General features: G+C 40.0%; 1 protein-coding gene across 9 annotated transcripts in view; it reads left to right on the top strand.

Moving 5' to 3' along the window:
- Positions 1-9,199, top strand: part of eif4g1a (eukaryotic translation initiation factor 4 gamma, 1a) — a 66,264-nt gene extending 57,065 nt beyond the window's left edge. For all 9 annotated transcript variants that reach the window (XM_061979441.2, XM_061979442.2, XM_061979447.2 and 6 more), the window contains 9 exons: positions 1,928-2,046; positions 2,159-2,331; positions 2,417-2,542; positions 3,412-3,493; positions 3,572-3,670; positions 3,882-4,022; positions 4,810-4,891; positions 4,966-5,103; positions 8,048-9,199. In XM_061979441.2, coding sequence (XP_061835425.2) covers positions 1,928-2,046; positions 2,159-2,331; positions 2,417-2,542; positions 3,412-3,493; positions 3,572-3,670; positions 3,882-4,022; positions 4,810-4,891; positions 4,966-5,103; positions 8,048-8,229 — 1,142 coding nt within the window. In that variant the 3' untranslated portion in view covers positions 8,230-9,199. The remainder of the gene's footprint in view (positions 1-1,927; positions 2,047-2,158; positions 2,332-2,416; positions 2,543-3,411; positions 3,494-3,571; positions 3,671-3,881; positions 4,023-4,809; positions 4,892-4,965; positions 5,104-8,047) is intronic.
- The last annotated feature ends 3,293 nt before the right edge of the window (positions 9,200-12,492 follow it).

Genomic DNA, 12,492 nt, shown 5'->3' with positions numbered 1-12,492 from the left:
GAGGCTGAACTTTTCAGTGTGTGTATGCTAGTGGCCCCGCCTCCACGGACAGAGACAAAGAGTGGATGACTGACAAAATGGTTCATTCCGCTATAGATCAAATGCACCTTTGGTGCTGAGAATGATGCAAAAAATTAACTAATTTGCTGTGTGTGTGTGTGTGCGTGTGTGCGTAAACCCCGTTTCCATATGAGTTGGGAAATCGTGTTAGATGTAAATATAAATGGAATACAATGATTTGCAAATCATATTCAACACATATTCAGTTAGGTATGCTACAAAGACAACATATTTGATGTTCAAACTGATAAACTTTTTTTTTTTGCAAATCATTAACTTAAAATTTGATGCCAGCAACACGTGACAAAGAAGTTGGGAAAGGTGGCAATAAATACTGATAAAGTTGAGGAATGCTCATCAAACACTTATTTGTAACATCCCACAGGTGTGCAGGCTAATTGGGAACAGGTGGGTGCCATGATTGGGTATAAAAACAGCTTCCCAAAAAATGCTCAGTCTTTTACAAGAAAGGATGGGGCAAGGTACACCCCTTTGTCCACAACTGCGTGAGCAAATAGTCAAACAGTTTAAAGAACAGGGTTTCTCAAAGTGCAATTGCAAGAAATGTAGGGATTTCAACATCTACGGTCCATAATATCATCAAAAGGTTCAGAGAATCTGGAGAAATCACTCCACGTAAGCGGCATGGCCGGAAACCAACATTGAATGACCGTGACCTTCGATCCCTCAGACGGCACTTTATCAAAAATCGACATCAATCTCTAAAGGATATCACCACATGGGCTCAGGAACACTTCAGAAAACCACTGTCACTAAATACAGTTCTTCGCTACATCTGTAAGTGCAAGTTAAAGCTCTACTATGCAAAGCGAAAGCCATTTATCAAAAACATCCAGAAACGCCGCCGGCTTCTCTGGGCCCGAGTTAATCTAAGATGGAGTCATGCAAAGTGGAAAACTGTTCTGTGGTCTGACGAGTCCACATTTCAAATTGTTTTTGGAAATATTCGACATCGTGTCATCCGGACCAAAGGGGAAGCGAACCATCCAGACTGTTATCGACGCAAAGTTCAAAAGCCAGCATCTGTGATGGTAAGGGGGTGCATTAGTGCCCAAGGCATGGGTAACTTACACATCTGTGAAGGCACCATTAATGCTGAAAGGTACATACAGGTTTTGGAACAACATATGCTGCCATCTAAGCGCCGTCTTTTTCATGTATGCCCCTGCTTATTTCAGCAAGACAATGCCAAGCCACATTCAGCACGTGTTACAACAGCGTGGCTTCGTAAAAAAAGAGTGCGGGTACTTTCCTGGCCCGCCTGTAGTCCAGACCTGTCTCCCATCGAAAATGTGTGGCGCATTATGAAGCGTAAAATACGACAGCAGAGACCCCGGACTGTTGAACGACTGTAGCTCTACATAAAACAAGAATGGGAAAGAATTCCACTTTCAAAGCTTCAACAATTAGTTTCCTCAGTTCCCAATCGTTTGAGTGTTGTTAAAAGAAAAGGTGATGTAACACAGTGGTGAACATGCCCTTTCCCAACTACTTTGGCACGTGTTGCAGCCATGAAATTCTAAGTTAATTATTATTTGCAAAAAAAAAAAAAAGTTTGAGTTTGAACATCAAATATCTTGTCTTTGTAGTGCATTCAATTGAATATGTTTTGAAAAGGATTTGCAAATCATTCTATTCCGTTTATATTTACATCTAACACAATTTCCCAACTCATATGGAAGCGGGGTTTGTATATATATATATATATATATATATATATATATATATATATATATATATATATATATATATATGTTGTATTTGTATTCCTAATTGTACTGTACTCTGTGTATGTGGCTGGTATCCAAAGTGTTTAGTCTGAATTATACTATTTTACATCCTGCAGTGAAGCATGAGAGTGCCCCCGCAGCTCCTACTCTCCCTAAATCCACCTTGACAGAAGAGGAGGTGGAGAAGAAGTCCACCGCCATCATCGAAGAGTACCTCCACAACAATGATTTGAAAGTAAAACATGACACAACGTCATTCTTTAAAAACATTTTTAGTTGCAGCAGCTCAAGTAGGCCAATAACTCTACAACTCTACTTTTCAACCCCCCCCCCCCCCCCCACTGTAGGATGCGCTCCTGTGTGTGGAAGAGCTCAACAGCACCGCCCTGCTCTTCGTGTTTGTGCGGAAGGGCGTGGAGTTCACACTTGAGCGCAGCACCAGCGCACGTGAACACTTGGGCACTTTGTTGCACAGACTAATTAAGGCGGGCACGTTACCTGTTGTGCAGTATTTCCAAGGGTAAAACCCAGCAACGTTCTTAATCACACATTCTTGTTCTTTTTATGTCCCTCTGAGATACTGATTTGTGTTTTCGCTGTCCCAGGCTTTTAGAGATCCTGGAGGATGCCGAAGAAATGGCCATAGATATACCTCACATCTGGCTGTACCTGGCTGAACTCATCAATCCAATGCTCCTTGAGGGCGGCATCCCGATGGGGCAACTCTTCAGGTGTGCTAAGAACTGCTCATTTGTGATTTGAGTTTGAGTTTGAGTTTGAGTTTATTTCGAACATGCAATCATACAACATGATACATCACAATCTCCAGTTTCTCTATTCAACATGTTCGAAAAGGAGTAGGAAGAAGCAGAGTTTATTTAATCCTACCCCTTTTCTTTTACATAACAGTTGCTAAAACTTTTGTTCACTTCCTGTTCTCAATTTATTCACAATATACTCCATAAGTAATCACAATAAAAATAAGTAAATAAATAATAATTGGTGAAGTAAGTTACATTTCATATGTTGAAATAAGTAAGATTAGTTTGTGAGTGAAATAATGAAAGAATGGATGAGTTAAATAAATACAGAATGTTTATCATGGTTCTTCTTCTTTATACTTTGTAAACACTTTAAGTTTGAAGAGTTTCTTGAAGTGAATCATATTAGTACATTGTTTGATTGCTTTGCTTAATCCATTCCATAATTTAATTCCACATACTGATATACTGAAGGTCTTAAGCGTTGTACGTGCATACAAATGTTTTAAATTACATTTCTCTCTAAGATTATATTTCTCCTCTTTTTTTGAGAAGAATTGTTGTATATTCTTGGGTAGCAGGTTATAGTTTGCTTTGTGTATAATTTTAGCTGTTTGCAAATTCACTATGTCGTAGAATTTCAGTATCTTTGATTCGATTTATGTTTCATTATAGACACATAATGGACTATGCTCACCAACACTGTAAGGCAAATGTAGTTAACTTGACTGCACAAGCCTTTACTGATTATAAAATCCAACTAGTTACTGCGCTAATGTATTGTAATGCTACAAATAGAGCAAGTGTAAAGCTTAATTTTTACTTAATTGCTCTTTCAGGGAGATCTCCAAGCCTCTCGTGCCTCTCGGTATGGCCGGCGTCCTGCTCGTGCACATCCTCCACCTTCACTGCAAGGGAATGGTATGTTCTCACATAGCAGCTTCCAGAACATATGTTTTTTTCCCCGACTTCACTTGATTGTTCCCTCTTTCAAACTAGACCCGTAGTAAGGTTGGCGCCATGTGGAAAGCGGCAGGGCTTAATTGGAGTGACTTCCTGTCCAAGAATGAAGACGTCAACAAGTTTGTCACTGAGCAGGTTTGTGTGTCCTCAAGGATATCCAAACATGAACTAAAGTGCTAAGGAGACGATTATTTTGCTTTTATATTGTTTATTTTTGGTTGGTGTTTTGTTATTACATTTCAGTGGAATTTTCAAAGCACTAAATGTGGAGTTCAAACCATCATGTGACATTAATTCTCTTTTGGTTTTTAAATCATATATGCAATTTTTTTTTTTACTATTTTAGAAAGTGGAGTTTACAACAGGCGAGGAGGAAACGTCCAAAGACAGCACTAAGATGTTGCTGAGTTGGGAGGAGATCAGGCAAGAGCTGGATCGCCTCCTTCGCGAGAAGGCCAGCGACCAGCGCATCAAAGACTGGTTAGAGGTGCGACCTTATGCTATGTTGACACAAACAAAAACACACATTGAAAGCAAACTGACCGAGATGCTTTTCTAGAGACGTTTTAGTAAATATAAGACATACTGCGCTTAAATTGGGCAGCACGGGCAAACGGTTTAGTGCGTATGCCTCACAATATGAAGGTCCTGTTTGTATGTCCGGAGGTCCGGTGTTTGTATGTTCTCCCCGTGACTGCGTGGGTTCCCCACGGGTATTCCGGCTTCCTCCCACCTCCAAAGACATGCGATTGGAAAAGCTAAAGTGGCGGCAGTTTGTGAATGTAAGTGTGAATGTTGTCTATCCGTGACGGCCCTGCGATGAGGTGGCGCCTTGTCTAGAGTGTACCTCTCGTGCCTCTCGGTATGGCCGCCGAACACCCCCCCCATCCCCCGCGCGACCCCGAGAGGGACAAGCAGTAGAAAATGGATGGATGGATGGACGGACGGACTGCGCTGAAATTGCATAATAATTTGTAATCTGATTAATAATTGATGGAATACTCCGTAATAAAGCGTTAATTTTGACACCTGTTGTTTAAAAACATGAGAGAATGTTGTAAATTTCATAAGGCACAAAACAAAATCGCTCTGTTTTATCCATCTACACACAAATGCTGAAGCCAGAGTTTTTCAAACGCTCCCAATTTAATGAGACAAACCTACCATTGGCCAAAACGCAAATACGTTTTTTTTAAATAACCGTGTTCGTGTGGCCATGGCCATAGATGTCAACGTTATATTTCCCTCCCAACTTTTCCTCCGCTTGTTTTCAGGCCAACCTTGATGAGCAGCAGAGAGCCACCAACCTGTTTGTGCGTGCACTCATGACCGCCGTGTGCCAGTCAGCCATCACAGGTAAAGACAACTCGCCCTCATAATCAAATGATTACGTTTGGAAGCATGTGTTCAATTGCCACCCCTTTTTCCAGGTGACCAGTACAAGTTGGACATACAGCAGCTCAACCTCAGAGCCAAGCTCTTGCAGGATTACCTATGTGATGAGGACAAAGAGCTACAGGCGCTTTATGCGCTGCAGGCTCTAACGGTGCACCTGGAGCAGCCTGCAAGTGAGTGTCCTCTATTTCATGAACGCCAATAGAAGTAATAGACATTGATGATCTATGGAAAAAAAAATCAAGGATAAACAATAGTTCCTTTTTTTGGACTTTGTTCATATGTGCATTTTGACACATAAATCGCTTAATTCACTTCTCTCACTGCAAACTCTAGTATAGCGTGACGCGCACCTCCAAAAAAAAAGTAAAACTTGTGTACTGTAAAACGCTGCAATTTTTCGGCTTATAAATTATTTCCTGAGTGTTTGACTCTTTTACAGGGTGTAAGGGTGCCTTCTCGTAGGAACTGAGATGAATATTAACAACAAAATAATATCAGTTAGTTCCAGCTGCAATAACACTCTTTACTTATTGTTCGTGACAAAGGAAGCTAACAAGCTAAAAAGAGAGTCATATAGGAAGTTGTGGCTGATCAGAGTTGACGTTACATGCTCAATTCTGACCAAGAGGTGGGGTCTCCAAAGTGTGGCCAAGGGGCATTCATTGGCCAGCGGCACATTGTAGAACTACTATGAAACAAAAACAATGTAACAAGATGATAAATCAACACGAGTTGAAATGCTATGGACGGCTAGAAGACGAAAGAGGACTTTTATTTCCGGTTGAAGGCTCAGTCTTAACAGAAATGCAATGCAGCACAGCAGCACCTGCAGTGAGCGAACTCGTCCTAAGTAGGGCGCCATATCACAAACAATAACACACCTTTTCAGTGTATTTGCGTTGTTTTTGTTTCTTTTAAAACTATTTGTATTATGACCATCATCAAAAAATATCCATATATTAGCTGCAACCTTTTAAAGTTAAAGTACCAATGATTGTCACACACACACACTAGGTGTGGCGAAATGATTCTCTGCATTTGACCCATCACCCTTGATCACCCCCTGGGAGGTGAGGGGAGCAGTGGGCAGCAGCGGTGGCCGCGCCCGGGAATCATTTTTGGTGATTTAACCCGCAATTCCAACCCTTGATGCTGAGTGCCAAGCAGAGAGGTAATGGGTCCCATTTTTATAGTCTTTGGTATGACTCGGCCGGGGTTTGAACTTGTGAGCCGCAGGATTCAAAGCCTAGGAAAAAAGTAGCGGTTTATAGTCCGGAATTTACAGAATTTTTTTGGGTGATACTACAAATTTAGGTATTGATCCAATACCAAGTAGTTACAGGGGCAATATTGATCATACCAATATTGATACTTAAAATGTTCAAGATTTTTTGTTGTCGCAATTATATTTAGACAAAAACACAGGATGGCAGAGTAACAATATAAATTCAATATTTCAATCATTTTCTCTTACTGGCTTTGATTTAAATCCTTTGGTTTTGCCCCATGAAGCCCTCCTTATTGTATTCAGGGACTTATTTCTTGAGGTTGTGGACAATAATAAAAACGACAAAAGATTTTGTGCTAATAAAAATGATTGATCTAATCGCTGTAGTATCGACCATATACGGATTCTGTACTTGGTATTGTTGCTTTTGATATTTTTATCGATGCGGCCACCTTTGTTTCATTCAAGAGCTTTATCTTGCAATTAGCACATCCTCCTACGATGTGGAGTGCAGCATATTTTGCTATTTCTCCTCCTCCAGTGGTAATAATACATGTAAGAAACATAGTTTATTTGCCGCCATGGATGTGAGTATTACTGACTCACAAGTGGCTTTGCACTGAGGAGGGACATTAGCTGCGAGCATGAATGCTACAGTGCGTTGAGGACGCGTTTGTTTTATGATCATGATGTTACGATAGTAGGGCTGAACAAATAATCACATTTTGATTTCGATTATGGCTTCTCACAATCATGAAAATATTATAATAAAAACAACAAATGGATCGCGCAACGTGCATGCAAATTCCGGAGGTTGTAACAGTGAAACGAAAGAAGAGCAAATGAGTAAAAAAACAAGTGTTTACTAGAAGTTTGGTATCTCACCATGGTTGCTGCTTTTTGTTTGACACATCGCTATGTATGCCTAATCAATAATCACTAGACTCAACAACAAAAAAAGTAAGGCATGTGATTTTTGCGTTCACGTAACTGCGGATAGAGTCACATAATTGGCCAATAAAACTAAATTCGCTGTTAAATGCAGAATATTAGGGAAATGAACATAAATGTAAGTTAAATGTTGTCATTGTGAGAAGAATTACCATTTAAAATTAACAATTACAACGTAAAAAAATAATTGTATTGTTTTTATGTATTATTTAAACTTACTGTTATTACTATATATTTTACTTGTTGTGGTTTATTCATTACAAATATACAGTACAGGCCAAAAGTTTGGACACACCTTCTCATGCAATGCGTTTTCTTTAGTTTCATGACTATACATTGTAGATTGTCACTGAAGGCATCACAACTATGAACACATGTGGAGTTATGTACTTAACAAAAAAAGGTGAAATAACTGTAAAACATGTTTTATGCTAGTTTTTTCAAAATAGCCACCCTTTGCTCTGATTACTGCTTTGCACGCTCCTGGCATTCTCTCGATGAGCTTCAAGAGGTAGTCACCTGAAATGGTTTTCACTTCACAGGTGTCATAGTTTTGATGCCTTCAGTGACAATCTACAATGTAAATAGTCATGAAAAAAAGGAAAAGCATTGAAATGAGAAAGTGTGTCCAAACTTTTGGCCTGTACTGTATATCCGTTTTTAAAAGTATATTTTAATTAAAATTTTGATGGTACAGTAAATACTCGTTTTCAAATTAATGCGCAATCGTGTTATCAATCGTGATTTAATATGAATTTTGGTTTATTATTTTTGCCATAATTGTTGAGCCCTAAACAATAGTATTGAAAGCTTTGTCATTGGCCAACTTTATATCATCTGTATCGTGAAACCTTACTTTCCTCTTGTCTTTGGTCCAATGCTATTTGAGTAATATCGGGTCCACATGGACCTCCTCCTGTCCCCCCCCCTTGCAGACCTGCTGGGCATGTTCTTCAAAGAGCTGTACAAGAACGACGTCATCAAAGACGATTCCTTTTTCAAGTGGGAATCGTGCAAAGACGTCGCGGAGCAATCGGGCAAAGGTGTGGCCTTGAAGTCCGTCATGTTCTTCTTAAATGTTCTTCGCACTGCAGAGAGCGAGTCTGATGAGGACTGAAAAGTCCCGAGCTTGGACTCTGCTGCCCCCTGTTGGCCAGGCGACCGGGGTGTGACGAATCAAGGACAATATTGCCTTAGTGGCAGACTCAAATCAATCCTCAATGAGGATAATTATCTTTGTTTTGTTTCTTCGAGGGATGGACTCAGAAAACAATCAATTATTTCCTCCCTTCCCTCTCTCACCTCCTTACTGTTTAAACAGCAAGTGTCCTCATGTAATAAACTTGAAAAGTTGTTCAGCAGGATTCCCACATCACTGAAATGATTTTCCTCCAGGCCGCAGCCCTACGGGATGTTTTTTTTGTTTTTTTTATGGTTGCGCATTAATCTGCCTAATCTTTGAGATGAGTCCATGTTGCTGAGAGTTGCCAGTGTAACTCAAGCGTGGACGTTTCTAATCATGACGAGAAAATCGCGGCGGACAAGAGGAACATTAACCAAGATGACATCCTTAATGGGATGGAGTTTCTAGTCTCGCCTTCTGGACTGACCTTTTTACCTTGATTGCTAGGGTGGTGTGATCTTGATGCTTCCTTTCAACCCTCTTCATCCCCCGTGGTGAAGCACACCGACTGACTCTTCATCAATCTTACCTCCGCTGCGGAGGACTCTTAACGACTCAATCGCCATAAAACTTGAAGTCTGCAGAAAATTGACTCGATGAATTATATAAAAAGTTAAAAACAGAAAATATCCGGGAAACTTTTTCTACGTCGAGTGGGAACTCCTTCCTGGAGCATTCTGTAAATATATAATAATTAAAACTTTTTCTTTTTCTTTTTTTTGTCATTTTTGAGATAATGCAGTTGTCCGAATGCAGAGAGGTGCTTTAGATAATCCTTTATCAGTTTTATTGGAATTTTGTAAATATATTTTTTTGCTTTCTTTATTTAAGAAATTATGGCTTCTTTTGCATCGGAAACTGGAAAGACGAGGAACATTGCAAATAAAGGACTTATTAAGTTGCATTGAGGAGCTGATTATTTTTTTTGTGAATGATTTGAAAGGATGCCATTGCCTTTAAAAACGTTTTGTTGCTAACACAACTGAATGATGATTGAATTTCTCAACAGGATTGACCAGAACTGTACTTTTTGTGGGAGTTGCGTAATCTTTCACTGCTGCATATTGAGTGCATTAAGTTATTTTGTATCACAAAAAGGTCATAAAAATATACATTACATTTGACTTTTATGAGAAGATGCAACTTGGGACTTTAACTTTTTTTTTTTTTTTTTTTTTTTTTTTTTTTTTACAAACTCTTTGCTCCAAAAAAAGCCCTGCATATTCTGTGAAAATGGCATTAACACTCACAATGATTTAGTATTTTTTTTAAACATGTATATTTTAGATTTTAAAAAGTTATATCTAAGGTTAGGTAGGTACCGTAGTTGGAACATTTTAAAATATATTTCCATATATACAATTTGTCCGTTTCATGAGAATGAGTTTGGACCTTAGGTTAAAAAGTCACTTTATTGCCCCTAAAATAACACATTTTGGCTTTTATGACACAAATGGCTCGAGGATCAAATAAAATACTTTTTTTCAAATATTGTGTCATGTCTATTATGTTAAGTTGCTGAAAGAATGTGGTGAAAAGTAAAAATATTACACCCTTATTCCAAAATGGGAAAACGAAACTGTTACCTCAAAATTATTCACACAATGACAAAACAGTTTTTTATTTAATTATCAATAAAAATGTAAACAGAAATTGAGGTATGAACTTATTTGTTGTGGTGTGAGAATTTTCAAGTCAAATGTGTTTTCAGGGTGACTGTGGAAGTTCGTTTTTGAAGATGCAGAGACAACCAATCAGCACTTGTGCCATGTGCTATGCTGATTAATTCTTTTAGGGCAGGGGTGTCAAACGTACGGCCGGGGGGGATGGGTATGTGTATTTTTTGTTTTTGTTTTTTTTTGTCATAAAAAAATACAATCGTGTGCTTACGGACTGTATCCCTGCAGACTGTATTGATCTATATTGATATATATAATGTAGGAACCAGAAATATTAATACCAGAAAGAAAAAAACCTTTTGTAGGAATGAGTGTAAATGGGGGAGGGAGGTTTTTTGGGTTGGTACACTAATTGTAAGTGTATCTTGTGTTTTTTATGTTGATTTAATACATTTTTTTTTTTTAAATGGTACCAATCGATCCGCGGCCCAGTGGTTGGGGACCACTGTTCTATCGGGTTCAGGCCAGTCAAGTTCATCCACACCAGATTCTGTCATCCATGTCTTTATGGACCTTGCTTTGTGCACTGGTGCACAGTCATGTTGGAAGAGGAAGGGGCCCGCTCCAAACTGTTCCCACAAGATGGGGAGCATGGAATGGTCCAAAATGTTTTGGTATCCTGGAGCATTCAAATTTCCTTTCACTGGAACTAAGGGGCCATGCCGAACTCCTGACAAACAACCCCGCACCATAATTCCTCCTCCACCAAATTTCACACTCCTACCACTTTGTGGCTGAGTTGCATTCCCAAAGTCTTCCATTTTCTTATAATAAAGCCGACAGTTGACTTTGGAATATTTAGGAGCGAGGACATTTCACGACTGGATTTGTTACACAGGTGGCATCCTATGACAGTTCCACGCTGGAAATCACTGAGCTCCTGAGAGCGGCCCATTCTTTCACAAATGTTTGTAGAAACAGTCTCCGTGCATAAGTGCTTGATTTTATACACCTGTGATCACCAAGTGATCAGGACACCTGATTCTGATCATTTGGATGGGTGGCCAAATACTTTTGGCAATATATTGCAGTGTTTTTCAAACACTGTGCCGCGGCACACTATTGTGCCATGAGATACAGTCTGGTATGCCGTGGGAGATTATGTAATTTCACCTAATTGGAGTAAAAATATTTTTTGCAAACCAGTAATTATAATCCGCAAATGTGCCGTTGTTGAGTGTCTGTGCTGTTTAGAGATCGGCAAAGTAACCGTGTAATACTCTTCCATATCAGTAGGTGGCAGCAGGTAGCTAATTGCTTTGTAGATGTCGGGAACATGGTTTGTCACGATCACAATATGCAGACGACAGCGGGAGGCATCTAATGCCTAATGGGAAGTATCTAATGCTTAAACCAAAAATAAACAAAAGTCAAGTGCCGCGAATAAAAGGCATTGAAGCTTAGGGATGGCTATGCAAAACAATGCCAAAACGGAACTGGCTGCAAAGTAAACAAAAACAGAATGCTGGACGACAGCAAAGACTTACAGCGTGTGGAGCAGCAGACTCTCGCCAGATCCTTGTAGCTCGCTGAGCTCCACACAAGGATCTGGGCTCGAGGGCATTGCAAACTTCTCCAAGATAGCAAAAACTAATGAACCAATCAGGATCGCCGGGCGGGATTTCATAGATGTGACGTAGCGCCGAAGCGACTGTTTGATTCAAACAACAATGGCGGCACGAGGGCGGCATCTTGTGCTGACATTGTTTCTGCTATTACAACTGTATTGTCGAATCTATCGAATATTAATTCTTTAAAAGATGAACAGAGAACGGTTTTGAAGACATTTATTGGTGGCAAGGGTGTTTTGGCTCTTCTTCCGACTGGGTTTGGATTTCCCAGTGTCGCTCTCATCAGCGTCACGGGTTGTTTTCGAAGTAGCACGTCATTCAAGATAACGGACAAGCGGTTTATCCAATCACATACAATATTTTTTTTTTATAAGGCCCCACCTTCTGAAATACATCTCCTATTGAGAAGTCCCAGACCCTTGGGTGGAGCTCAGCGAACTACAAGGATCTGGCGAGAGTCAGGTTAGCAGACGGCGTCCACAAAGTACATCCGTACATGACATGACAATCAACAACAAAATAGGATAGGATAGGATAGGACTTTATTGTCATTGCACAAGTACAACGAAACTATGTTTTCAGCACAAACCCGTTTAAGATTAGACAAACAAACAGTGTACAGGATTACAGAACAGGGACGCTGATGGGTAGCCAAAGGCGCACCGTAAAAGATAAGAAAAAGGTAAACGCTGGGGAAGAAGATGAGTAAAAAAAATACAATCTAGACTGGGTTCCTAAGGAGGCCTAGTCTGGAGTGGGAAAAAACCTCCATGCAATGCACACATAAACATGTTACATTTAATCACGACAACTCGCAACAGAGGGGTGGGGAGTTGAGACCCTGGAGGGCGACTGCTGCTATCACCCCGAAGGGAAACAAGCGGTGGTGAAGGCGTGGGGTGGGGGAGGGTGTGTGTGTGTGTATGTGCCCATTGTCTTAGGTGTGA

Source organism: Nerophis lumbriciformis, linkage group LG19 (assembly GCF_033978685.3).
Source record: "Nerophis lumbriciformis linkage group LG19, RoL_Nlum_v2.1, whole genome shotgun sequence".
In the NCBI taxonomy this organism is placed as follows: Eukaryota; Metazoa; Chordata; class Actinopteri; order Syngnathiformes; family Syngnathidae; genus Nerophis; species Nerophis lumbriciformis.
The sequence above is the reverse complement of the archived record's forward strand: the minus strand, read 5'-3'. Positions and strand labels throughout refer to the sequence as shown.